Source organism: Penicillium lagena (genome assembly GCF_028827675.1).
Source record: "Penicillium lagena strain IBT 129212 chromosome Unknown utg000006l_segment0_segment0, whole genome shotgun sequence".
NCBI lineage: Eukaryota > Fungi > Ascomycota > Eurotiomycetes > Eurotiales > Aspergillaceae > Penicillium > Penicillium lagena.
In genome coordinates, this window is record NW_026623227.1 from 1,710,455 (window position 1) to 1,735,478 (window position 25,024).

Here is a 25,024-nt window from a genome sequence, read left to right on the forward strand (position 1 = left end):
CAAGACCAAGATCAAGGCAAGAGACAAGACGAGACGAACTCCCGAAAGCAACACAGACAGACTCACAAGAATAGAATCAAATAAAAAGACCCAACACCCATCCAAGAAATCCATGCATCCAAGCAACAAAGTCAACCATAACACTTCTCTCGGACCTCGACACGGTCCCAATAGTACGATATAAACCCACTCTCCCTAAACCCGTCCGTCCTAGTAACAGCAACAACAAGCCATGTGATACTATCATTGCCAACAAATCCCCACAAAAGCCTCCCTCGTAACACCACCCACACCCTCCAGATCAAACTCCTCAATCATAGCCCGCAGCTCCTCCTCCTCAAGGCCCGTCTCGCCCAACTCACGCGCAACACGCCTCAGATCCTCAAGGTCAATAAACCCCTTCTGGCCATCGTCGAAGAGCTCGAACGCGCGCAGGATCTCGTCGCGCGGATCGCGTTCGAGGATCTTGAGCGCTGTGACTGCTTGGAACGAGGATAGGGGCATGAGGAGGTTGGAGGGGTGTTGGGGGTTTGAGCCTTTGGCCGATGAGTTTTGGTTTTGATTTTGTGCCTGTTGTTGGTTCTGGTTTTGGGCTGAGTTTGGGTTCTGGGCTTGTTGCTGCACTTGGGGACGAGGCACCCCGTATGTTGTTAGGAGGGAGATCAGCTCTTGTTTCGAGAGGGTGAAGCCTAGTGCGCGGAAGGCGACGCGTAATTCGTGGTAGTCCAGGTGGCGGTCGCGGTCGAGGTCGAAGAGTGTGAACTGTAGTAGTGTGGGGGTTGTATTAGCTTTCTCTGTTTCCCCGTGCATTGTGTATCAGGGAGATGCATCACTCACAGCCTCATTAATCTCCTCCCTCTGCTCCTCTGTCAACCGATTCAACGGGTTAGCATCTTGTTGCCCATGCGCACCATGGCTCTGCGCCTGAAGCTGCACAGCCGAGCCGGGCGTGCCACCAGCAACAACATTGCCACCCTGCTGCGCGGGCTGCTTGGAAGGGTCAGCCCCGAAATCAGCGGGCGCCGTGGCGCCTAGGCCGCCGCGGTGTCGCGAGAACGAAGAGGCGCTGAAGGGCATGGCATTGGACGGGATAGAGCGATCGGGTAGTTTTGAGCCAGTATAGGAGCGCGAGGCGAAGGGTGGGCCGCCGGATGAGGAGGCCATGGTTAGTGGTGGTGGGATTGGGAAGGTTGGTGTTGGCGGTGGAGAGGGAGATTCTTGACGCGACGCGGATGGAATGGATCCACTTGTACCTAACGCTTACCATAAAACTACATGCAGCTGGATAAGATTAGGATAGTAAGATTAATGGTAGTAGGTCAGACCTATGTAGGTAATAATGAGCTATTGGATATTCGTAATTGTACAGCCACAGACACAGTCCAGCCAATAATCCGTGACGCCTCTACAGACCCTCTTTGGTCATCGCCTGTTCAATCGTTATGGTACACGCGGGTAATCAATAAATCACAGCTCGGAAAGACAGTCAGTGAGTTAGGAAAAGGTAAAAATAACAACCAACAAGAAGCAATACTGTCCTCCTCCAAATCTTCGGACCGGATTTATGCTGCTCTTTGATCTCATCTAAACACCGTTTTCGTTGGAATCGTCCGCGCTGCTCGTTCCCGGCTTCGGGGTGATGGCACCGAAGAACTCGTCAATCAGGGCCATCGACTCGTCATGGCTAGGCCAAGAGTCTGGGTTCATCGGATCGAAATCTTCGCTTCGCACCGGCGAGATCATCCTCAGGCGTTTGTTCGTCGAAGCATCGTCGGGCATGTTTGTCTCCGTGGGCTTTGCTGCACGTGGAGATGCCCTGTTATCGGGACTGGGCTGGGGGTGAACTGGGGGACAGGTGAACGCTGCTTCCAGGAAGGATTCCATGGCATGGGATGTCTCCGAGAAAGGATCTGCATATCGTCTGAACACCACGGGCTCGAACGGCTCGAGGCTGGAAGGTCCCAGCCAGAGAGCGAGGTCGAAGTATTCGCGAGACGGGAGGACGGGAATCTCATTGTTGAGCGCAGCAGTCAAAAAGCCCTTGCCGCAGGGTTCTTGGGAGGGCGAAACCCATTTCAGAATGCTCCACAGGCTACTGTGAACACCCTCTAGGTGCGAGGAGAAGGAATTGAAGATCGGTGCGATAGAGAGGCAGGTGTGAAGGTCCAGCAGCCCAGTGACAACCCGATAGTAGAGCGCGGTGGCGGCCCAGATCGGGCTCACGGGGTTTACCTCTTCATGGTTTCCATTGTTAAAGCCATAATGCAGGTCCTTTCGACGCAATGCCTCGCAGAGAATCCCGGCGAAGCGCTCGGACTTCTCTGCTAGGTCCCGAGAACAGACAACCAGTACATAAAACAGAGTCAGTCGTGCAATGTCAACATCAAACCGGCTGACATGGATATTGGTTTGCCCCAGACAGCGAAGGGTCATGAACATCCTCGCCATGGCGATGGCGGATTGCACGAGCGGGTGCAAATGGTAGGCTTTTTCGAACTTGACCAGCTCAGTGCACCAAACATACTTGTTTGCTTCAGCAATAAATGCAGCAACGGGGTGCCCCCACACACTGGAGACAGCTGTCTGGGCGTCGCGCAGGTCGATCGCCCACGTTTGAATATGCCCATCACCGGTTTGGCGGAGGTTCATCACCACCCGCAGTCCTGGCTCTCGCTTGAGGATTTTGTTGCTCAGCACCCGCAGCGTGGTGAGCGCTTCACGGGAAGGCGGGCTTAACAAGAAAGCGGCGAGACCATCGTTCGCAGAAAGCTCCACGGTAGGACCAAACAGGGACAGCTGCGAAGACTCCCGGATACACTTCCGCCGGTTCGACGCGCACGAGCGACAGGTATTGGCAGGCTCGCATCTCTTCTTACTCCGGTAACACCAAAGACAGGCACCACCAAACATTTTGAGCAAACGAGTGTTCTCTTTCTGCTTCTCTACATCAACCTTGGATCGGATCCGCCTTTCACGATAGCCGCGCGGGTTCTCTCGCGGGTCCTCGATGATGATATGCAAACTAGAACCGGCGGGAGGGAGGGGCTCCTGCACTCCTCCTGTACTACTCCTGAACGCATGTTGGGCATAGTCGTAATCGGCGACGGTGCAGTTCCAAGAATCTTGGGAGCTCATGGGCCACGTATACGGTCGGTGTATGGGATCGGGCATAGATACTGCTAGTCTGGGCGAACATAGCGTCATCAGAGAGGCCGCCATGCCTTGAATTGTCGGTGCATCCAGGCTTGCTAGACTTGGTGAAGTCTGGCTATCACGAGAGATAGTGCCTTGTTGCGGTTCGGACGCTCCATACATTTGCAAGGGATCACCCTGAACCAGACCGGCCAGGCTAGGTTCAGGGTAATAAGGGAATCCTTGGAAAGGGGCAGTTTCATTGTGCGTAGGTTCAATATAAATGGGGGACTCGTTTGGGTCTTCGGATACAGGTCCTAGTGACAGGCTTGATGAAGGGTCCTCCAGAACTTGTTGCATGTGCCCACTGGTTGTCATCTGTGTTGGTGAAGGCACAGTAGCCTACAGAGCAAATAAGGGATCAGCTTTATTCCTCAGAACAGCCAGAACCGCTACACCGTCATGAGCATGAAGATCAAGCGGAACGAACTTACCGAGTACACCGAACTGTCCGACTGGACCGGGGCCGGTTCGAGGGACAGCGCGAACAAGTCGTACCGAGGACCAGACAAGTCACCTGGAATTATATATTCATGGGCCATGGTACTTGAGATTTGGAGATATAAAATGTGGATATGTTGTGGAGAGTCAAAGGCCTCGGAAATCACCGATGTCGTCCAGCGATCTGGTGTTCCCAGCAAACCGCAACAGTCAAGAAGCGAATTCAGATCATATACGACGGTTGGAGAGCCCAGGTTGACTTCAGGTTAGTCGCGGACGGTCAAATTTGGGACCATGGGCCGCTGACAACCCTCCAGTGATAGAAGAGGTTGCGGTCAGAGGATGAACAAAAAAATCAAGCGGATGAAGGAAACCAAATGTCATCCTGTCAATCCTGTCAAGTACGACGACTGTCGATGTCATCGCGACTTCCCTTCCTCACTTCCTCGCCGTCGCCCAATCCGGCATAGTGCTTTCCCTCTTAGGACTCGGCTGTGTATAAGCAGATCAAAGTGGCCGTTACTTCATATACCTTTCCGCGATTCTTCGCATTGACCATGTTTCGACCCCGGTCCCTGTTGGGAGAAGTACCGGCAAGAATAAGACTTTTGTCCGGTAAGCGCAGTCGAATGTGTGTTTCGTAATGTGTGATGATGGTGGAGCCGCGCATCCGCTGTTGGTATACCCGCCAATCCCACCTTTGTCGACTCCCTCTGTCAGGTATAGAAATGGACTGTGTAGCTCAGAGCCTGCTCAGATCAGGGTCTCGCATTGTCCCCAGGTCGAGATCCTCCAAGAACGTCCGGTCCTGGAGCTGGTCGGGTAGATATTCCTGCACCACCTCTCCATTCTCATAGTTCGGATTATATTTATACTCCTTGCCGTACCCAAGCTCCTTCATGAGCTTCGTGGGCGCATTCCGCAGGTGAATGGGAATCGGCAGTCCCGCCACACCTGGCTCGTTCAGTGCCGCAAATGCATTGTTCAAAGCCCGATATGATCGTGTGCTTTTCTTCGACATGGCCATCGCAACAGTGGCATGCGCTAGATTGATTCGCGCCTCGGGAAGGCCGATTTTCTCAACAGCAGAATGAGTGGAGATGGCCAGAGTGAGCATGGTGTTATCGGCAAGCCCAATGTCCTCCGACGCAACAACGATCAGCCGCCGGGCGATGTACAGCGGATCCTCCCCGGATTGAATCATGCGAGCAAGGTAATACAACGCTGCATCCGGGTTACTCCCGCGGATAGACTTGTGGAAAGCTGAAATGGTGTCATAATGTTGATCACCGGCGCGGTCATAAACGAGAGTTTTGGTTAGAGATCGTTTCAACTCCTCCTTGGTCATATCTCGGCGTTTGGACAGGTCCATGGCCAGCTCGAGGAGATTGAGAGAGGTTCGGGCGTCACCGTCGGCAAATTTAGCGAGATACTGCACCAGTTCATCGTCGACCAGTGCCGAGGGCGAGTAGTTTGGGCCTTCTACCCTCAGTGCGCGATTGAGAATAGCAGTGACATCTTCATCCGTGAGCTTGGCCAGGGTGAAGGTCCGGCAGCGTGAGAGAAGAGCATTCTGGACCTTGAACGAGGGATTCTCGGTTGTGGCACCAATGAGCGTGACCTGTCCACTCTCGACCGGTCCCAGAAAGACATCCTGTTGGGATTTGGAAAACCGATGAATCTCATCACAGAAAATGATCGTCTTTCTGCCGGTTAGACCGAGTTCACTCCGAGCCTCGGAGAAGATCTTCTTGCATTCCGCAACACCAGAACTTGTGCTGTTGATTTCCACAAACCGGCTGCCGACCATCGATGCGATGACTCGTGCAATGGTCGTCTTTCCTGTGCCCGCACTACCCCACAGTATCATGCTCGGAACTCTGTCCTGCTCGATAAGTCCGCGAAGCACTCCGTTCGAACCAACCAGCTCCTGACCGCAAACCTCATCCAACGTCTTAGGTCGCATACGCTCTGCTAGTGGAGCGGCTCTCTGAAAGGCACTGACTTTGGCGCGTTTCGCCGGCGGCTCTGCGGATGCGCCATTCGGTTGGCTTGATCCATCTCGGTCTTGCGGCGTATCCGGTTCCTGCACAAAGGATCTCTTGCCATTCAAGCGCGGGGTTGATGCATGGGGGCGTGACGGTGATTCTTTGGTCACGCTAGGCTGAGACGAGGCTTTGCGTGCGGACGGCGGCTGGAAAATGCTAGCCACTTGCTTTTGGGAACCGGGCTGGTCAGTCGGGGACGAGGCCGGGTCTTCGATGAACTTCTGGCAGTCGGAGTCAATGTGGTCGTTGATCTTCAGCTGCGGCACCGAATTCGCACAGATGGGACAGGAGACCATGACTGTGGATGAGGGTTCTCGTGGTTCATCAACTGATTGTCGATTGACTGACGCGCGCGACGCGCTGTAGATACCGATTAGGTAACGTTTCTGCCTTGATGCCTGAATGAATGGCAGTGACAATCTGGGGAGTGTGAGTCGTCGGAAAAAGGGAATCCAAGTACGTAGCTAGTGGAAGAGTGATTATTCCAATTGCCTCCGTCGTACACAAGTTAGTTGGTGGTGCCCGTGACTCTCTCCGAGCACGCCATTAATGAACGCAGTTCGTTCCGATTCTCTTCCGACTCCCACCTCACCTCTCTTTCTTTGTCTCTCTCTCCCTCCCTCCCTCCCATATACTCATGATTCTGGGTCGCAACACTCGACTCGTCTCTGTCTTTAAATCGACTACTGCCCACCGCGCAGCCTCGATCCCCATCTCCTTCAGCCCGGCCTTACCCCGCCTCCCCGGATTCGGCGCAAGAGCAATGTCCGCAACAGCTGTGCGACCCGACCCTTTTAAGCCGGCAAAGAGAGTGGCCGGACAGCGACAAGATGTCTGGTGTGTATTACAGCTCAATTGACGGAGAAAGTCGGTGAAATTCTGACCAGAGCACTAGGTCCATCGTGAACGAAGCCGCGGCCGCCTCGCCCGTTCAGCCGATTGTGAATATGGGCCAAGGATTCTTGTGGGTGTGGCCGATACATGAAAATAAAGTTGTGGGAGACTGACCAGAAGGCTGAAACAGTGGTTACAATCCTCCCAAGTTCGCTATTGACGCGGCCAAGGATGCCCTGGACCGGGTGGAATGCAACCAGTATTCCCCGACAAAGGTAGAGATCGCCCGAGGCTATTGGCCATTCGGCAGAGTTCTCACACTGAATAGGGCCGTCCTCGTCTCAAGAAGGCCATTGCGGATGCATACTCGCCTTTCTTCGGCAGGACCTTGAATCCGGAGACAGAGGTCTCCATCACCACGGGCGCGAATGAGGGTGAGACTGGACACACATCGTACAAATGTGTATACTAACCATATCCCCAATTACCAGGTATGCTGAGCGCATTCATGGGTTTCATTGAACCCGGTGATGAAGTCATTATCTTCGAACCGTTCTTTGACCAGTGAGTAGTCAAAAGCCCAAGAAGGTACGCCGTCATCTAACCTCAGAAAAGATACATCAGCAATATCGAGATGCCTGGTGGCACAATCCGTTATGTCCCCCTTCACCCACCCAAGGACGGTGCCACAAGGACCTCTCCTGCTTCAGAGTGGACTATTGATTTTGACGAGTTGGAGAAAACTATCAACTCCAAGACAAAAATGATTGTAAGTAAAACCAGCTCAACGGATCCTGCGTTTGATGGCTAACCATAATAGGTGTTAAACTCTCCGTAAGCATCGATGCTCTCATTCTCTCGGACAGGCAACTAACATCTCTCACAGCCACAATCCCGTGGGCAAGGTCTTCTCACGCGAGGAGCTCCAACGTATTGGAGATCTGTGCGTGAAGCACAATCTGATCATTCTGTCTGATGAAGTGTACGATCGCCTTTTCTATGTGCCGTTTACCAGAATCGCCACCCTGTCACCGGAATTGTACGAGCGTACGCTCACCGTGGGTTCCGCCGGCAAGGCTTTCTACGCCACTGGCTGGCGAGTTGGGTACCTCATTGGTCCTGAGCATCTCATCAAGTACGTTGCCGGTGCCCACACCCGCATCTGCTATAGCAGTGTGTCTCCCCTGCAAGAAGCAGCCGCCGTCGCATTCGAGCAGGCCGACAAGGAGGGATTCTGGGATGAAAGCCGGAATGATATGCAGCAGAAGATGAAACGTTTCTGTAAAGTATTTGATGAGCTTGGCATTCCGGTATGTCTTTTTCCCGATTGATAACCACTGGCATCAACTAATGGTCGTACAGTACTCCGACCCTGAAGGTGGCTACTTCGTTCTCGCCAACATGGCCGCAGTCAAGCTGCCGGCCGACTATCCGTTCCCACCGCATGTGGCCAACCGGCCCCGAGACTTCAAACTCTGTTGGTTCCTGATTCAGGAGGTTGGTGTGGCCGCCATCCCGCCCACGGAGTTCTACACCGATGCCAACTCGCACATTGCCGAGGACTATCTGCGCTTTGCGGTCTGCAAGAACGACGATGTGCTCGAGACGGCCAAGGAGAGGCTGAGGGGCCTGAAGAAGTATATTCAGTGAAAACGGGGGCGTCTCGTAATTATGTGCCGGCTTATATGAGCCATTAGACTAGGCGGTTGAAGAATATAGAAGGGTTTGATACGAATCATGTTAACTCACTTGTGGATATAGCGAGGTAAGATGATCTACTTAGTACTGGAATTTACGAGATTGGAAGATTGCCTGGGTCCCTAGAGCCAAAAGCCCATATCCCGTGTACTTTTCGGTAACGATGGCAATGGAACCTCGCCTCGAACAAAACTTCCACCATAATTCATTAATTGGCGAAGAGAACCGGGTTGGGCCATAGGGGGCAGCCCATGCGAGGCGAGGGGGATCGCTACGAGAGTATAGGGTCCTGGGTCGCTAGTTCTGTGCTTTATCGGCGTTCTTGGATTTTACTCGGTGGTGGCTCGGAGAGAAAACTGATAACCATTTATTTCTGTTATGTTGATCGATTGCGAATAACTATCGGTTTTCCATTACTACTCACGGGGCGATGAAGGGCTCTAGAAAGCCAAGGAACATATTCTTCAACTGAAGCATTCGATCTAAAGAAAGTAACTAAGATTAGATTTCCTATTATTAACAAGTACAGAATGGGCTATGTATCCGCGGGTCCCATATGGCTGTCATAAGGCCAGCCATTGAGCTGCCCGACGTAGGTGGAGAGATTGTCGAGGAACATGGCCTCGACGCCCCACGACTCTCCAAATGTATTTACAGTAGTCTGGGGAGCATTGTCATAGACAACGACAGGCAGGTTGACATAGAGGCCGCCAGGGGGTTGGTCATCGCTGTTTTGGAAGTCGGACAAAAAGTCATTGGCGTCCACAGGCTCCATCAGGTAAGAGCCGTACTTGGCCTGATACCACTCAGCAGCCTGGCAAAACGTCCAGGCGTCAACACCATAGTTGCTGGTTTTGTCCACACCCTTGGCTTGTAACCAATCATCCCGGAAATCGGTGTGAGAGGTATCTTGGGCCACGACGAAGAAATAGCAAAGATCACCACCAGCCGGGTCACAAACGCGACTAGTTGAGCCCAACGCATCCAGTATCATATCTTTAGGCATCACATCGCCTGTCGCGACGCTAGCTTTAGCGATGAAAACCGATTCCATTTGCCAGCACTGATTTATAGCGTAGACCGCAATTTTGCTGAAGAAGTCAGATGCGGTTGTATCGTATTCGTCCCACGTCATCGGCTCAGCAAAAGCACCACCCGCAAGGACCTGTGGAGCACTACTGGCTAAGGAGTTCCATTGCGCGCCATTTTCTGAGTTTGAGTTGTCCGGCACAGTGTTCAGGACCCCGACAGCGAGGCTTTCGATAGCCCGGTCCGTGATATTAGTGATGTTGTAAATAGCATCCTCGAGAGTAGCAATGTTCGTGAATTCTTGTTGGAGACTATTTATGTTAGCTTGCGAAGAAATAGAGATATTGAAGTCGTGGATTACCCACATTTGGGCTGCATCCTGCTGAGTGGCACCCAGAATGCTGGTCCCGACGCCAATTCCGCCAGCGACAGCACCAGTGATGAAATCAAGCGCCGGGTTCTCCGCAACAAAAGGCGCTACAGCGCTGAAAACCGCGCCCACGATGGTGAGGAAGCTACTGGTGCTGTCCTATATCGAGATTAGAATTTTTGTTCATAGATTGGACCCGGAGTCATGCGACAAGCCGGAGAGATGGAGTGCTTCATACCTCATCGATATCGTGGTCCGTGAAGTCCTGCACCATTGCATCGGCCTTGCCGGTGAAAGTAATCCATTGTGTTTGTAGAGCAGCACGAGTTGCAGCCTGCCAGTCATAGAAGTTCACCATCGCGTTGATAGCGAAGTAAATGAGAGGCTGGATGGGATTTCCGGTCTCGCAATCGGCCATGTTTTGAACATTGATGTTGCAGTCGACGTTCACTTCGCATATGAAGTTACCAATGTTACCAGTTAAGATGGCGAGGTATTTCACGAAATCCGCCGTGGACGGAACTTCCTCGCCATTCATCATGTTCATAGGAAAGTCATAAGACCTGACAGCAGCATTAGCTTGTCTTTGACCATCCTCTAGATCCTAGCCACCGGCGTAGGTCCGGGTTACTTACAGGGTCTCAAGCCAGTAGTCCATCTGGAAGTAATTCCAATTGTCCCTGTTCATCTGCATGGGATCACAGAGCTTCGTTGCTTCAGCCATGAGCTGAGACATTGCCGGTGTGGACGCTGATGTCGCCGATGTCGTGGCGGTTGGGACCTCTAAAGCTTGTACCGGAGTAATAGACCGCGGTACATAGTGACCGGGAAGGGCTACAGCCCCGAGAGCTGAGGATAGGTGTTAGAAGTATTTAAAAGACTCAATTATCTGGATAATTGAATGGTAAGACACACCTAGCAAAGACACCAACCCTGCGTATTGCATGATTCGAACGCCGGTGATAATATCAGGTCGGTAGGGAAAGTGTTGTTGTTAGAAGATGGGTCAAGAAGAAATTCTTGGGACTAGAGAACAGTACTCTCAAAGTTAAAAAGAATGAGCGCTTCTTCTTTGGTGCAGGAATAAAGCCCATCTTATAGAACTCTAGAAAAGGACCCCTATGGTCAAAGGAGTTCTGTGTCGGCCTTCATCTCGCGGGAACTAGAAAATTCAATTAGGGTTACAGTGATCAGGAATAGGGCACCCTGGCGGCTGTGAAGAGCGCATAGCCCAGCAACCCTTGGCCCTCACGGATTGGCTGCGTCGTCTTAAAAGTGCTTGGCAGGTCTATTCCTGGAGTAATGTCCCGTGCTTGGCAGGTCCGCTCCTGTAGTAGTGCAGCGGGCCTGACAGACAGATGCCAAGCCCTGTTCCTGAATTTATCTTAACTAATATAGTATTATGGTTTGCGAACGACCGCGATACCCAAATCAGTTTACTGAGGTTTTTTCTTCCGTAGCCATTCTCCATCCAGGTTTCCTAATCCATTGGCATTACGAGTGGCCGCTCTGGCATATCCTCGCGCCTGCCCTATCACCTCTATCTTAGGATGGTCCGACACTTGTCTGTTACAGAAATAGTACAGAGACCGCAGCTGCATCTCAACGGAGCTAGTTCTCGCTTAACTAATGGCATAGTGATAATCACAGATGTAATTTCTTGGCAGTTTGAGTTATCGTTAACTAATACGGCGCGATCGTCACTCGCCAGCCTCACAGGGCTGTGCTTGTGCTTATTTTAGCTTAACCAGGTACGCCTCCGTAGTGCGATGTCAAATCACACCGCGAGGAAGATCTTTGCTTTAATTAAAGGCTGAGTAAAAGAAGGGGTTAGTCTTCTCGTATAAAACCCTTGGCGCGGGATTGATTTTAGGTTCATTGGCTGAGATGATACCTTGAGCTTTCAGGAACGGGGGCTGAATCTCGGGAAACCTCGTGGGGTCCAAGATAAAACTCGGCAAAGAATGACAGTGAAGCCAATCAGAGTATACCTTGTATGTACCGGGATTGGCACATCTATAGCTCTAAACAGGTGGCTTAGCTCCACATAATTGAAGTCATAGTATACCCCTCTTCCTACATGGTTTTGACACGAATCATGTCAGCTCACTCATGGATATAGCGAGGTAAGATGATCTATCCATTACTGGAATCTACGAGATTGGAAGATTGCTCCCCTCAGCCCTCGATTTATTATTATCACCATCTCCCTGGGCCCCCATAGGGAGACAAAACAAGAGAAAAACAAAAAAACAATCTCGCCTCCCCCAACCCCGGAAGTATCATCGCAGATATGCCCCCCCCCCCCCCCCCCCCAAGCCATGGCCCGGGGGCCCTCTCCAGGAATCCTCCAGCCAATTTCTCGGCCACTAGGGCTCCGCCTCGAGCTCCAGAGGTCCTGTCCCGGCACCATCCCAACCCTCACCCCGTCGGAAGGTCCGGCGCTCCTCTCCCCGGACCCCCACGAAACCCTCTCCACGCGTCCGAGCATCCACACTCTGGACAAAAGGGTGGGTGGTCCGGCTCGCCCGCAGAATCCAAAACCGGGACTCCATCAGGTCGCACAGGCGCCGGAACCCACCTCCCAAGCTGCCCAAGAGCGGGATGTCGTTCACGTAGGTTGGGTCTCGACGGGAACGAGTGTCGAGACCAACCCACTCCGCCTCGGAGGCATGGTGCTGTCCCTTAATGGGCGGCTGGAGGCTGACGCCATGCTCGCGACGAATCTGAGATCGCAGCATGTGGTCAACCTCCACAGACCAGAGGCCCCGAAGGTGGAGGTTGTCGCGCACAAGACGGAACATGAAGCCAACGAGGGGTTGCACCTCGAGGGCTGAGAAAAGGCAGATCGCCAGCACTCGGCGAAACCGATCTCTCGCCACGGGATCGGCCCACCGAACCGCAAGGAACGCCTGAGGCGAACAACGACGCCTGTACTCCCTAGAATCACCTCCGGCGGCGGTAGCGAGGGGCCACTCCGCAAAGAGGACGTAGTCGCTGTCCTCCCTGCGTGCCGTGCTAAACAACATCGCTTGGCGATGTCGTTCAGGGCTGTCCCACCGGTGGCGGCATGGAAGTTGAGGCGATCCGCTCAAAACTTCCGGTGGGACAGACCCCGGCACGCAGGGATGCTGGAACGAGTATTTGTCGCAGTGGTTCCAGTGCTGCGACACGTCCTCTCGAAGGTGATCCCTTCCACAGTAGCGGATCAGGGAGTACGGCCCACACTTCGGGCAGATCACCGACTGGCCATCCCACAGGTTAGACGCCTGACGGCAGTCTATCTTGGCGCATGGGAAGCTGACGGAAGTCAGCTCCCAGACAAACCCCGGCGGCGTTTGGATTATCAGGTAGCCGCCTGCTGCGTTGGGTTTGTCCTGGCTAAGTCCCATGCCCCTGGATGGGCTGCACGTCGGGGCGTCATCACCGCGGGTGGCTAGTAGTGTGGTGGTTGACGATGGCGTGGCTTCTTCTGGTGACGCCGTCAATGTGGGTGTCGTTCTCGTTTCACGGTCCTCACGGACCAGATCTTGTCCTTGTGGGACAGTTTTGGGATCAGATGGCGGCGATGGTCCCTCGGTTGCAGTAGATGACTTCTGCAGAACCGGGATAAGAATGTTCGAAATGCGCTTCGTGCCTTTGCCTTTCTTGATAGCAGATGATGGTCCAGGAGATGTTTCGGACAATGGGGCTAGATGGCTGGTCTCAAACTGGACTTGGGAAGCCCGCGGGGAATCCGCCGCCTCATCGTGTTCGCTTTCTTCATCTGTCTCGGTATCAGACTTCGAAGCATTGTCTGGCGAGTTGTCTGAAGCGCGATGCTTCTTGCCTCGAAATCTCCTCTTACGACTCTTCTTCAATTTCTTTATCTTTGCCTTCTTCGAAAGGGGCTTTGTTTCAAACATCATGCTGGACTCTGGCTCTTCGCCGGCTTGTGTCGCAGTAGTGATCGAAACTTCAGTGTCCGACTGGCTTTCCTCGTCGTTGGTGTTTCTCTGCTCAAGCTTGAGGTTGCTGTCTGCTGGTTGTGTAGTCGGTTCAGTCCGCGATTCCTTGCGAAGGTCTGTGAACTGTTTGAACGGCTTAATGTTTGTGCTCGTCTCAGTCTGCTCAGCTTGGATGTTGCTCTCTTCGAGAAGATCTGGTTCTCGAATTACTGATCGCTCTGTCATACACGCGTTGCATGGGGAGGCGTTGTACTTACCTGGTATGCTGGTATGATCGTGTTGTTGTTTCTCTTCAGAAGGATGGATATCGTGGTTCTTGTAGATATTTCCAGGGGTGTGAGATATGGCTTCCATGATGGAGGTGCCGTGGTCGATATCTGTAATGGTTGTTAGCCAAGGGTGCTTCAGTAGGTTGAGCTGGCGTGAGTCTTGTTTACCTTGAGGACTCTTGCCCTGAGAAGGAGATGTGTGGATGTTTCCAGTCGAGGTAGGGTTCTCAAGTATGCTGCTTGGCTCATGTTCTTCAGAGATATCGAGGACGGAAGGGGTCTGCAAATGCACAATAGGAGTGTGGAAAGCAGGAGAAGTGGGAGTGGTTGTCGAGGGAGAAAGAAAGCTGTGGGCAGTTTGATAGGAAGTAGTGGAGGCAGCGCAGTCACCATGTCTCGGCGCTGACATCGTCACCTCCAATTCAGAGGCCTGGTCTGTGGACCCAGTGCTCTTCAACTCTGCGTCCTCGCCATCCTGTGAAGCTACTTCGTGAATCGCAAGGGTTCGTTTCTGGAGACGGGCTAGTTCCTCGTGATACCGTTTCCTGAACATGCATCTTCGAAGATAGATGCGAAGGGGAAGGATGAATGCATCAATAAATTTGGGCTATCGTCTGTACATTAGCTTTCGTTCACAGGGTGAGCGTGCACTTGGAAATTTTGGCCTCACTAGATCGCCAGAAGTGACGGCTTTTAGCTGTTCTGAGCTCTCGTCAAGCACAATAATATTAGTTCCCTCCTCCGCTCCTGGGAACACAACACGGATGTAGAGTCTTTCGGAGCCCGGGCGTTTCCGTTTCCAATCGACTTTTATACTGTTCACAAAGACAGGATCTTCCCACTTTTGGGGGTGCTTTCGCGATCGCTTGATAAATTTCTTGAAAGCCGCTCGCCCTGGAACGATCTTTGTGACCCCGAGAGTAGGAGTCTCATCACATAGGTCCCGAACAATGCGAAGCAGTTCTGCCCTGCCTCCGGGGTAGGTCTCAGGGAGCTGGAAGAGGAAGAAGACTATTCCAGCAGTCCGGTCCATGCCATCTTCGTACAGGCCCTTGTCTTTGGCAGGCTTATAATTTGCAATCTTCAGATGCAGCACTGGAGTGCTGTCCATGCCGTGAATTTCAAGGCGTAAGACACAGTCGGCAGACTGGCTATCTTCGGCCGAGTCTCCATGAGTCTCCACGAGGCTCTTCTCAGTATTAAGAACCAGGCTGTATCCTTCTGCCTCAAGTAGAAGGTGCAGGTTATCGGGCGGCTTCTGGGAAACGGTGCTCTCTCTGGTACCCATGGCTGAGAGCGGTGTTGATTTTGCAACACGCTAAGTGGACGTCGGCCGTGGTCTGTCTGCATGAAATGCAGCAGTACCTCTCTTGCTAGGGGATACTCACAGTCCGCTTTCACCATCGACCCGGACCGGGCTGTTTCACAAAGGTATGTACTGATGTGTGGGAATACAGGCGTGAACGGAAGATTGTGTGAAGGGAGAATCTTGACAGTGAATGAGGTTAACGGATGCAAGATATCAAAGTGCGCCACCTAAACAAACAGCCCGTCAGTTGCCTAGATAGTCTCGTTTAGCGGATCACAGGCAGACAAGCTCTGCTAAGCTTTATTGTTCACAACCAGCTGGTACTCGAGCAAAACGTAAATGAAGCTGGTGCACAATCAGAACTTCAAAATGTTATATTTGCTAAAGAAATTGAATTAGCCAGGTTTGATTGATGGTCATTGACGGAAGTATGCAGTACATAATATGTCCCGTGGCTTGAAATATATATTCAAAGTTACCCATAGTTCATCTCTAATTTTCTGTATCTGTACTTGGAGTATGAAACAGAAGTACACAACAAATCGAACAAAGCCTATGATGTAATGATATGGAATATAGAATAAAACACTCCCATTCAGTTTGGTCGAGTGATGTTGTCAAGTTAGGCTGTAGATGCTCAAGTGTTGAATCGGGTCACGTGGGTACCAAACGCCATCAGCCACGATAAAGTGTAGCTTGTTGTTTTCTAATAAAAAAGAAACAGGGAATAATAACGCTCATAGCATTCAGATGCTGTTAGTGGATTTCTCCTGCATCGATACATGATTGAGGTGGGTTGCTGAGTCCCTCTTAACCCTATCTCTGCCCACAGTCTACAGACTGCCAACGGGAAATGGAACAAAGAGCGCCACAGAAACAGGATTCTGGGCAAAGACTTCCTTGCTGCCTAAACAGCTGAGACCAAAGAGTCGTCAACCGTCTCAGCGCGTGCTGTTCGAGTTTCGTCTGCGGACTCCCAACCATTGGCCAGCAACGATGCCCGCTAAGCGCCCGCGCGCACTTTTTGGGTCCGCACAGCGCTTCACCACTACAACCAGAGCCACTTACGCGCCGTGTTGCAAGATGAAACAGTGCCTTCCACCAAGCATCTTCATCCTGAAGACTTTATTTTGGCAACCTCTTTGTTTCGACATGGACCGCCTGATCCACCCTGAGGTGGTCGTTTCATCGACACGGGGTTGCGACCCGGCCAAACCAGCTTCTTTATAAGACGATCGGTGCGATCTGGTCTACGACTGGCGCGCTGGTGCCCAATAAAAGAAACTCCGAGGTACCTTCCGCCTTGTTCTTGCTTTCTTTTATTGTCTCTTTCATCGCTCTGTCGAGCGCTCTCAGTTTTCTTGGTCCTATTGTTCGGCACGTCCTTATTGAATCCCTTTCATTCACTGCTATTAATATATACACTATGGTTTCTCAATAGACCACGCTGATTTCCTTGGACACATAATTTTTCTTCCAGCTCCTTTCCTGTTTTTGATGACTTTTTGCTCCTCTCATCGTGGATTCGACTTCTGCTGCTGAACGTTTGGCCAAATCTGTCCCCGACGACATCTTTTTCAACACCTACCTCGCTCGACGCCTGGTGCACTCGATAAAACAACTTCCAAAATGATATTCTCGCGATCCCGGCGATCGATCTTTCCCCTTCTGCCACCATACGGAGCGCACGATCCCAACCGAGAGCGGATCACCACATTGCACCCAGACGACCTCACACCTTACCTAGGCCTGCGAGCTCGGTTGTCGCAAGTATGGATCAATCGCTGGACGATTCTTCTCTTGCTGGTGCTGGTCAGAGTCTTGATAGCCATTGGTAGCCTCCAAAACGACATGGCCACGGCTAAACGCGAAGCGCTATCCTCATGCACCTCTGTGGAATCCATGGGCAGCGCTATGGCTTCGATGCCGCATTACCTCTCCCAGGGTGTCAACGATCTGACGGCGACTGGCTTTGATAAAGCCGTGAATGGCCTCAAATCTATGCTCCTGCTTACCATCACTGGCGTCGAAGAAATAATTGTCTTTATCGTCAAACTCATGTACCAGACTTACCTCTGTCTCATCACGATGGCCGTGCACGGCACCGTGTCTGCTGCAATCGCGCTGATAGAAGATGCGTTGGACTTTTTGAACTCTACGCTGTCGACCATTGGCCACGATATTGACGCCACAGTCAGCACTTTCGAAACCGGGCTTGAAGACTTTGCAAATTTAGTGAACACGGCCGCCAACGATCTCGGTGCTCATCTTCCTACATTGAACCTCAACACCTCTGTGAATGCGCTCGAGAACATCCATCTTCCCCAATCGATCGACACGAAACTAAACACTCTGAACACCTCCATCCCCACGTTCAGCGAGGTGGACAGCGCTGTCCAGGGTCTTATCCGCACGCCGTTCCAGGAGATCAACAGCCTGATCAATCAGTCCCTGGGAACCTACAGCTTTGATCGCACTGTGCTTCCAGTCCCCCAAAAGCAACAATTGACCTTCTGCGGCGATAACGATGGAATCAACAGTTTCTTCAAGGGAGTCGACGACATCGCCGTCCTGGCCCGCAAAATCTTCATTATCGTCATGCTTATTGCGGCCGTGCTGGCCTGCGTCCCCATGGCATGGAGAGAGATCCGGCGCTGGCGATCAATGAAGGAACGATCCCAACTCGTCCGCAAGGAGGCACACGACCCCATGGACGTGGTTTACATTGTCTCCCGTCCATACACAGCAGCCGCGGGAATCAAAGCCGCAAGCCGGTTCAGCAACAGCCGTCGCCAGATCCTCGTGCGTTGGGCCATCGCCTACGCTACTACGATGCCAGCCCTGTTCGTACTTGCACTTGGTGTCGCAGGCCTCCTCGGGTGTCTTTGCCAGTGGCTTCTCCTGCGCGCCGTGCAGAAGACAGTGCCCGAACTGAGCAGCGAGGTGACCGCTTTTGCAGACAAAGTCGTTGCCTCGCTGGAGAACGCATCCGTGGCGTGGGCAAATGGGGCCAACCAGGCCATCACAAACATGAACAACGACATCAACGACAACGTCTTCGGCTGGGTCAACACGAGTACTCACGCAGTGAACAACACGCTCAACGCCTTCGTCGACAAGACCATGGGTGTGCTGAACGAGACCTTCCAAGGAACCATCCTGTACGACCCCATCACAGAGGTCTTCCAGTGTCTGATCGGTCTCAAAATCGCCGGCATCGAAAAGGGCCTGACCTGGGTCTCGGACAACGCGCACGTCGACTTCCCTCTCCTACCCTCCAGCGTCTTCTCCGCCGGCGCCGCAGCCAGTATCTCAAATTCCTCCGATCCATCCGACAGCTTCCTCGCCGACGCAGGCTCCGACACGTCCAACAAAATCAGCCAAGTCGTCGTCAGCGTCGTCAGCAAGCTGCAAGACGGCGTCCGCCAAGAAGCCATCATCGCCACCGCGGTGCTCGCCATCTGGGTACTAGTTGCCCTAATCGGCGCCACCCGCGCGATGATCCTCTTCTGGGGTCACGACAGGAACCGTGGCGAGGGTGGCGGCCATGCTATTGATCCTGTTCCTAGAGCTCCCGCCCCCGCCAGTGACTTCATGGAGGTGCCGCTAACGGCTTGCCCCCAGAATCAGCATGATTCATTTGCTAAAGTGGCTACGGCTCCCGCCGTCCCAACTCGGGGCGGGCCGGTGTCGTTCGATGATGAGAAGTATGGGTTTGCGGGGCACAGGGCATATAACGCTGCTTTGAAGGTTGATTCTGCGCCTGCTGTGAGGGGGAGTGCTTACGTGGAATATGATGTGAAGCGTGGAATATGACGCGAAGCGTTGAGCTTTCTCAGCGGTGATGTCTGTATTATGTCTCTGCATTTTATTGGAGCGGGCGGGTCATTTGTCTTTTGCTTGGTTTGCCGGTCAGTCTCTGGATGTATAGCGTTGTTTTCAATAATCTACTGGTTTCAATCTAAACCGCCAACCCATTGCTTAATTCCTAAGCATCATGGAGTAGTTATTTACCCAACGGTGGTTGTTCATGGCGGGGTCGGGTCGCCGCATTCCGCTGCCATCCGTCATTCCACCCTTCATCCATTCCCCTCGTCCACCTCCCCTTTCTTCTCTTAAGTTGTCCAACCCTGTACAGCTTGTACATACTCCGATTTCTCTCCTCACCAGTCTCCAAGTCTTTTCTCTTTTCTTTATAAGGAATCTTCAATCAATCTCAAATGGCACCTCTCGGCAAAACCCTCATTGCCCTGGTCGGGCTAGTAACCTCACTGGGCTGCTACGTAGCCGACTGGAACGAAACCCACATCTACAACGCGCGATGGCCCCCGCACGCGAAATTCCACAACGGACAGACGATGTCAATGGGGCTAGTCCTCGGCCTAACAACACTATACTATCTCTTCCGGCCGGCTTCTACGCCCGAGATCAGAAATCTGCACCTTAACACGGCAGTCTGGGTGGGCAGTCTTTATTGGATTACGCAGTTGAGCGCGTTTTTCTATCCTGGTTCTTTGGCGACGGATCCCGAGTTTGGAGAGGGCAAGCCGCAGGTTTATATTTGTGGAACTATGTTTTTGTTGCTTGGGGTGGGGGTTTGGTTGGAGAAGAAGGCTGCGGCGGAGGAGAGAAGAGGAGGGTCGAAGGTGAAGAGTCGTTAATTAGGTAAGGCTATCGTTTTCTGGCGTTCAGAAGAGCATTCAATTAGCCGGATAAGAATGTCTGGCATTTCTTTCTTGCTCTTTCCGTTTTACTGCTCACCCGTCGCTCCCTCAAACCGAGCCACATGAAATACGCCGAACTACAAATGTTTCCACCAACGCTGTTGCCTTCACCACGCTTTCTGGGCTTTTCGTTGCCCTTATTTTACTCACTTTGGAGAAAAAGTCATCGTAAATGCCAAACTGATCAACTATGTTTCCTTTAAGCAATGTCGTTCCTCGATCCTCATGGATACAAGGGTAAGTTGCACAAACTTGTTAGCGAGGCCGTTCGCAACATATCTGAGAACTTTAATGAAGCTGGTATGCTATGGTCTTACACTATTCCCTTTTATCCTAGTAATGTCGCGGTTAAGCATCTGCGTCCACCAGGCGGCAAGTGCCAGAAAAGCAAGTGCCAGCATAGCACCGTAGGTAAATGCAAACAGAGAAGTAACAACGAAGTATCTGTTGACTGCAAATTTTCAAGTGGCCCAATGGTTCCTAGTGGTCTCAGAAGCGGTACTCAGTGATGCTCAAATTTGGGTCTTTGCTGACCTCCCACTTCCAGGAAGCTGCCAGCAAATGTCGACGCCAATGCGGGCTGGCGTGGTGTGTAGAATTTCAAGTCAATCGCCTTTAAGACTCTTTTTTGGCGTTTTTTTCGGCGCGAATTTTATCATAGAAACCAACCACAGAAAGATCCGAAGCAAGACGGGGAACTGTGCGAGCTGGGAGACAAGCTCATTCAACTCTCCTTGTGAAAGTGTTTCCTCAGTCGAGTCCCTTTTCGAGCTGATTCGTACCGGCCTCAAAGATCCAGCCTGTTCAGCCAAAGGTTCCCGAAATCCTTCTTCGTTCAGTTCACCTCCCCGCCATATTTCGCCCTGAGACTGTGGTAATTCGAGCGGAGCCGTGGCTGCTGAGGGTCGCTCTGCTTTAGAGGATGCCGGCAAGCCACACTGAGAAGCTGTCTGACCCTGGGAAATCGGCGCGGCTTCCTGAAAAGATGCAGGCAACGCAGAAGGTAGTTGCACCCGTACGCTTTCCAAGTTCGCCCGCTCCATGTCGTAGGGCAATCCCTGTGCAATGGCATCCAGTCGCCGTGTATTTGCCATTCTCCTGTCCGGAAGAACCAAGGTCATGGTTGTTCCCTGACGTTTCTTGGATTCCGATGGGAACCGTAGTAGCTGTTTCATGTTATTTTTGAATCGTCCATGTTTTCGTTGTAGTTTGCCTTGGATCTCTACTCGGATGTAAAATGGCCTGCAGTCGTGTTCAAGCGCGAACCCCGTCTGGATCACATTGCTGTGCATTGGCTGGGGTTGAAAATCATCCTCGGAGAGCTCCCACCTGAGCGTGCGGGACAGTATACTTCTCTGGCCCGCTCCAAGTTTCGATCCTCGGTGTAGATTACCCGTAAAGAGCCAGCGACTGGTCTGTTCAACAGTCTGCTCTTGATCCAATCCAAGCCCACCGGCGCCATTGCCAAGAACGTTGACATTGGGAGTCAAGTGCCTGGTTGTTTTGGTCGTTGTTTTCGTTGGCTCACCACACAGTTCGCGTGGGCCAAAGTGGGTAAAATGAAGCAAACGCAGGATAATGCGTTCCACTACCTCGTTTACCATCACCCTGTTCTCCTCGTTCGTCTGGACGGGCAAGTTGTCTCTCGGGGTTGACTCCGGCTCAATTTGATAATCGCTCCCTGTTCGCAGATCTTCCAGATCCTCGAGGCTAATCTCGACCACGGCGCTTGTCAAGCGGCTGTCTTTGGTTTGCCCGAAGGTGAGATCCATGTAGAGAATCCCGGCTTGGTTGTCGACTGGGCCTGCCACCCCCCATTGTGATTTCGAAAGTCGGAGCCCACAGTCGATACGGACCTTACCCAGCGCCTGGTCACACAAGCTCACGTTTGCAGCGCGGTCTAAATAGTTGAAAGTTGACCCATACTTGCGAGCGAATCGAGCTGGAGGTCGACGGATAGGGTGAGGCGGAACGACGTGCATTGATAGTAGCAGGACGACCGACAACGAGAACAAACGCAGAACCTCGAGGCACTCGGGCGTCCACGGCTATTAGTGAGAATCAGGTGCTGCGGAGCGATTGAAGGCGACGGCACCAAAACCGTCACAGCCTCCATCACAGCCCTCCTTGGCACGAAACTCGACCCCGCTCCCTGCATGGTCAGCCTCAGCTCAGCCCGGTTGGTCATTTGGTAGTTGGTACAATCGCTGTTCTCGTCGCCCTAGAGAACGGTCCATAATAGTATGCTGTCTGTTCAAGAACCCTCGTCGCGCACATCTTGACCGGTGTATGATCCAAACGTCGCACTCTTTCTAAATTGATCATGGCGACTCAGCGTATTGGCGGTCGGAGAGGTTCGCGCGATAGAACTGAGACCGGGCAAGACCTTCCAAAGTTACAGCCACCGCTCGGCAAGTTTTCACGTCCTGTCAACCAGTTGCACGGAAAGCCTTCCAGGCTGCCTGAGGTGGACGTTGAACATTCGCAGTCGAAACCCTGGAGACAAGACACCGTCGAGGCCGCCAAGGAGGCCAATGAACAGAACGAAAGACACGAAAAATCCAGGGCCCCATCAGAGCCCTGGGAAGAGAATTCCCTAAGGTGTCAATATTAGATAATTACACGCACATACCAGGGTTCCAGATGCCCTCGCATTTTCATAGAGATATCACCGAGCACTTCTCCATGGACGTGGTGGACGACATCGAAGGCCAGCTGGAAGAAGTGTCGCGATTGAAACGATGGGGTCACTTCAACGATGCGCTCGACTATTTTCGAGTAAATCTGGAAGATCACCTAGACTTACCTCTTGTGGCCATCGGATACGCCAATCTATTGCTTGAGCAGGGTTCCTACAAACAAGTGGTTGACTTCATATCGAGTCGACAACCGCACCCTCCCAAGAGGACCAAATGCATTCCCATTGGCAACGGTGCAGTTGGCCGAGACCTCTACGAAACACACATCAATTTGCTTCAGCTACGGGCAAGGCTTTCATTTGAAAGTCTATCGTCGAGAGAGCTGGAACTCCTTCAACTCGACTTCCACTCTTTTGTGCAGTACCTCGAAGAGCGGGCGTATTCTCGACACGTGGACCGTCTCTCAATTGCCCGAGGGATGCCAATTGACCCTACAGAGGTAAAATGCACGGCTTGATCATCTTGTACTTCGACTGATGCCGTAAACAATATTGCAGGTTCAGATCATTTGCGAGCTCTCCGAGATTTTGTCTTTTATCATGTGCGAACAAGAAATTGCAATACCGAACCTTTTCTCAGAGGTCTGGCAGGATCTATATGATGACCTGCTCATGGATGGACGTATTTGGGAGCTTTGTGACCTTCTGATTGCCATGTTTGGCCTCCTTGGTCCGTGGGAAACGTTCGCGCACTTCTTCAAGGACACGCCAGAGCGCCTCTTTGATCAGGCTAAAGACGCGAAGACCTACACAAGAGGTTCACTTGAGCGGTTGCTGCAAGACTGGTCAGTCGATGAATATGACGAATCAACCGAGCTTGCTCTTCTGTCCATCATGGTGGAATTGCGATACTTTCGCATTTCTAGCAGTCAGTCCCGATCTATCTATCGGACCATAAATGACCAGTGGTGCGCACAGCAGGCCAATCTCTGTGCTGAGAAACTCCGACAACACAGCCCTCATCTCATGCGATCACGACCATATCTTCAATGGGCTTTCGCAGAAGAATATCTTGATCACTTACGGAACCCCGGCCCATCATATCAAGAGGAGAGACAGAAGTGCCTCAACAAGTTCCCTGGGCTTGACCTGGATGAATGGTCTCTACCAACCTACATACCCATGGCTTCTGAAAATCCGGGCTGGCCGGCCGCCGACCCAAAATTTCCACCTAATAATTCATTGAATTGGATCTTGAAAACATCAACCGAACTTGGAGATTTCAAAACTAGGTCAACGTGTCTACGCGAGCTTATCTGTCGTGTAGAAGATCCTCAGCCATTATTGAAGGAGCTAGACCAGCTGCTCCTGGTTGAACAAGGAGATCATCTTAGGGCCTCTGAGTCCATTATTTCGCAGTACTTGCTTGCCACCGACGACAAATCATGCCGGAAACTACTCCAAAGATTAGAAGATGTCGCGGAGAAATTCGGACCTACTCCAGAGAACGATGTTTGTGTCGCTACCCGATGGAACAACCTCATGGTACAAAATGCACTCCGTCGATCTCTTTCTGAAGACAAGTCTATTATCGGCAAAAACGCCAAAATAGCACAATCGATCTATCAGAAGCTCCCTTATTCTCAAAAAGCAATCGATAAATTCTCCGGACCGGCCCTTATCACGAAAGACAAAGATTCTGGTGAGGCACCGAAGAAAAATGAACAAAAGGAACCAAAAAAACCCGCCGAGGAAAAGAAAGTGATTGAAAAGCCCAAGGACGATCCAAAGGATGACCTCAAGGCTCCTGGAAAGTTTGAAAGCCGGTATGAGGAAGATCTTAATCGACGGTTGAGACAGCTAGAAATCCTCGAGCTCCAACAGAAGAGAGAACAGCTGGAAGAGGAGCTCCGCAACGCAAAAGTACGCCGCAGACTCGAAGAGTTCGAAGATGAACTAAGAGTAGAAGCTGGGAAAGAAGAAATCCGATCAAAGCTCCGCGAGGAAGGATTGAACGTCGATGCTAAAGCCAGTGATGAGATATCACATAATACAAAAAGGAAAAAAGAGACGGTGTGGAAGCGTACGACGGACGGGGACACTGAGAAGAAAGAAGAGACCCAAATAGGAGAGAAGGGAACGCCTATGGCCCTTGAGCCGGAGGAGATCGAACGTGGGCCCGGGGAAGGAGACCAGAAATCGCCTGAGCATTCGCGAAAACCATATCGCTATGCGTTCGTGACTGAGCCAGAGGAGGAACCACTAGTGATAGAGGAGCGGGATTCAAACCCCGTCAGCTTTGTGAGACGAACCCGGTCCGCGGAGAGTGTTGCTTCAAGTGCAGAATCTTTTGAGAACGCAGTTGAAGTGCCAGAGGACTCTTCCGGAACTAAGTAGTCGTGACACCCCGAGGCGGATTGCGTATTCTGAAGCTGACTGAGTATGAATTTATTTTCCCTCAGGTTGCGAGTATTTTCTGTTTACAGCAGTAGATAGCGATTAGTTCTTAGATGGCCACTGACGCC

At 52.0% G+C, this 25,024-nt stretch overlaps 14 protein-coding genes across 14 annotated transcripts; 7 read left to right on the forward strand and 7 right to left on the reverse strand.

Moving 5' to 3' along the window:
* Nucleotides 1-243: 243 nt before the first annotated feature.
* Nucleotides 244-1,164, reverse strand: cdc31 (putative cell division control protein Cdc31; the record flags this gene model as incomplete). Its single annotated transcript, XM_056980748.1, has 2 exons — nucleotides 244-762; nucleotides 838-1,164. 2 exons carry the CDS (start codon nucleotides 1,162-1,164, stop codon nucleotides 244-246), a joined length of 846 nt encoding a protein of 281 aa, XP_056830957.1.
* Nucleotides 1,165-1,584: 420 nt separating this feature from the next.
* On the reverse strand, nucleotides 1,585-3,510 carry N7510_008824 (uncharacterized protein; the record flags this gene model as incomplete). The annotated part of the gene is made up of 1 exon (XM_056980749.1): nucleotides 1,585-3,510. The coding sequence occupies one exon, from the start codon at nucleotides 3,508-3,510 to the stop codon at nucleotides 1,585-1,587; it is 1,926 nt and encodes a 641-aa protein (XP_056830958.1).
* Nucleotides 3,511-3,594: 84 nt separating this feature from the next.
* On the forward strand, nucleotides 3,595-3,903 carry N7510_008825 (uncharacterized protein; the record flags this gene model as incomplete). Its single annotated transcript, XM_056980750.1, has 1 exon — nucleotides 3,595-3,903. The coding sequence occupies one exon, from the start codon at nucleotides 3,595-3,597 to the stop codon at nucleotides 3,901-3,903; it is 309 nt and encodes a 102-aa protein (XP_056830959.1).
* Nucleotides 3,904-4,375: 472 nt separating this feature from the next.
* On the reverse strand, nucleotides 4,376-5,977 carry N7510_008826 (ssDNA-dependent ATPase MGS1; the record flags this gene model as incomplete). Its single annotated transcript, XM_056980751.1, has 1 exon — nucleotides 4,376-5,977. The coding sequence occupies one exon, from the start codon at nucleotides 5,975-5,977 to the stop codon at nucleotides 4,376-4,378; it is 1,602 nt and encodes a 533-aa protein (XP_056830960.1).
* Nucleotides 5,978-6,318: 341 nt separating this feature from the next.
* Nucleotides 6,319-8,165, forward strand: N7510_008827 (kynurenine--oxoglutarate transaminase; the record flags this gene model as incomplete). The annotated part of the gene is made up of 9 exons (XM_056980752.1): nucleotides 6,319-6,518; nucleotides 6,577-6,645; nucleotides 6,706-6,790; nucleotides 6,844-6,949; nucleotides 7,007-7,079; nucleotides 7,131-7,284; nucleotides 7,336-7,349; nucleotides 7,402-7,825; nucleotides 7,878-8,165. The coding sequence occupies 9 exons, from the start codon at nucleotides 6,319-6,321 to the stop codon at nucleotides 8,163-8,165; spliced, it is 1,413 nt and encodes a 470-aa protein (XP_056830961.1).
* A 583-nt stretch (nucleotides 8,166-8,748) lies between these two features.
* On the reverse strand, nucleotides 8,749-10,150 carry N7510_008828 (uncharacterized protein; the record flags this gene model as incomplete). The annotated part of the gene is made up of 2 exons (XM_056980753.1): nucleotides 8,749-9,771; nucleotides 9,851-10,150. The coding sequence occupies 2 exons, from the start codon at nucleotides 10,148-10,150 to the stop codon at nucleotides 8,749-8,751; spliced, it is 1,323 nt and encodes a 440-aa protein (XP_056830962.1).
* Nucleotides 10,151-11,981: 1,831 nt separating this feature from the next.
* On the reverse strand, nucleotides 11,982-14,381 carry N7510_008829 (uncharacterized protein; the record flags this gene model as incomplete). The annotated part of the gene is made up of 3 exons (XM_056980754.1): nucleotides 11,982-13,753; nucleotides 13,817-13,936; nucleotides 13,997-14,381. The coding sequence occupies 3 exons, from the start codon at nucleotides 14,379-14,381 to the stop codon at nucleotides 11,982-11,984; spliced, it is 2,277 nt and encodes a 758-aa protein (XP_056830963.1).
* Nucleotides 14,382-14,435: 54 nt separating this feature from the next.
* Nucleotides 14,436-15,116, reverse strand: N7510_008830 (uncharacterized protein; the record flags this gene model as incomplete). Its single annotated transcript, XM_056980755.1, has 1 exon — nucleotides 14,436-15,116. One exon carries the CDS (start codon nucleotides 15,114-15,116, stop codon nucleotides 14,436-14,438), a length of 681 nt encoding a protein of 226 aa, XP_056830964.1.
* A 1,017-nt stretch (nucleotides 15,117-16,133) lies between these two features.
* Nucleotides 16,134-16,367, forward strand: N7510_008831 (uncharacterized protein; the record flags this gene model as incomplete). Its single annotated transcript, XM_056980756.1, has 1 exon — nucleotides 16,134-16,367. The coding sequence occupies one exon, from the start codon at nucleotides 16,134-16,136 to the stop codon at nucleotides 16,365-16,367; it is 234 nt and encodes a 77-aa protein (XP_056830965.1).
* Nucleotides 16,368-16,766: 399 nt separating this feature from the next.
* prm1 (pheromone-regulated protein PRM1) lies at nucleotides 16,767-18,953 on the forward strand (the record flags this gene model as incomplete). Its single annotated transcript, XM_056980757.1, has 1 exon — nucleotides 16,767-18,953. One exon carries the CDS (start codon nucleotides 16,767-16,769, stop codon nucleotides 18,951-18,953), a length of 2,187 nt encoding a protein of 728 aa, XP_056830966.1.
* Nucleotides 18,954-20,067: 1,114 nt separating this feature from the next.
* N7510_008833 (uncharacterized protein) lies at nucleotides 20,068-20,457 on the forward strand (the record flags this gene model as incomplete). Its single annotated transcript, XM_056980758.1, has 2 exons — nucleotides 20,068-20,272; nucleotides 20,420-20,457. 2 exons carry the CDS (start codon nucleotides 20,068-20,070, stop codon nucleotides 20,455-20,457), a joined length of 243 nt encoding a protein of 80 aa, XP_056830967.1.
* A 9-nt stretch (nucleotides 20,458-20,466) lies between these two features.
* Nucleotides 20,467-21,843, reverse strand: N7510_008834 (uncharacterized protein; the record flags this gene model as incomplete). Its single annotated transcript, XM_056980759.1, has 1 exon — nucleotides 20,467-21,843. The coding sequence occupies one exon, from the start codon at nucleotides 21,841-21,843 to the stop codon at nucleotides 20,467-20,469; it is 1,377 nt and encodes a 458-aa protein (XP_056830968.1).
* Nucleotides 21,844-22,546: 703 nt separating this feature from the next.
* On the forward strand, nucleotides 22,547-23,017 carry N7510_008835 (uncharacterized protein; the record flags this gene model as incomplete). Its single annotated transcript, XM_056980760.1, has 1 exon — nucleotides 22,547-23,017. The coding sequence occupies one exon, from the start codon at nucleotides 22,547-22,549 to the stop codon at nucleotides 23,015-23,017; it is 471 nt and encodes a 156-aa protein (XP_056830969.1).
* An 82-nt stretch (nucleotides 23,018-23,099) lies between these two features.
* On the forward strand, nucleotides 23,100-24,896 carry N7510_008836 (uncharacterized protein; the record flags this gene model as incomplete). The annotated part of the gene is made up of 1 exon (XM_056980761.1): nucleotides 23,100-24,896. The coding sequence occupies one exon, from the start codon at nucleotides 23,100-23,102 to the stop codon at nucleotides 24,894-24,896; it is 1,797 nt and encodes a 598-aa protein (XP_056830970.1).
* Nucleotides 24,897-25,024: the final 128 nt, after the last annotated feature.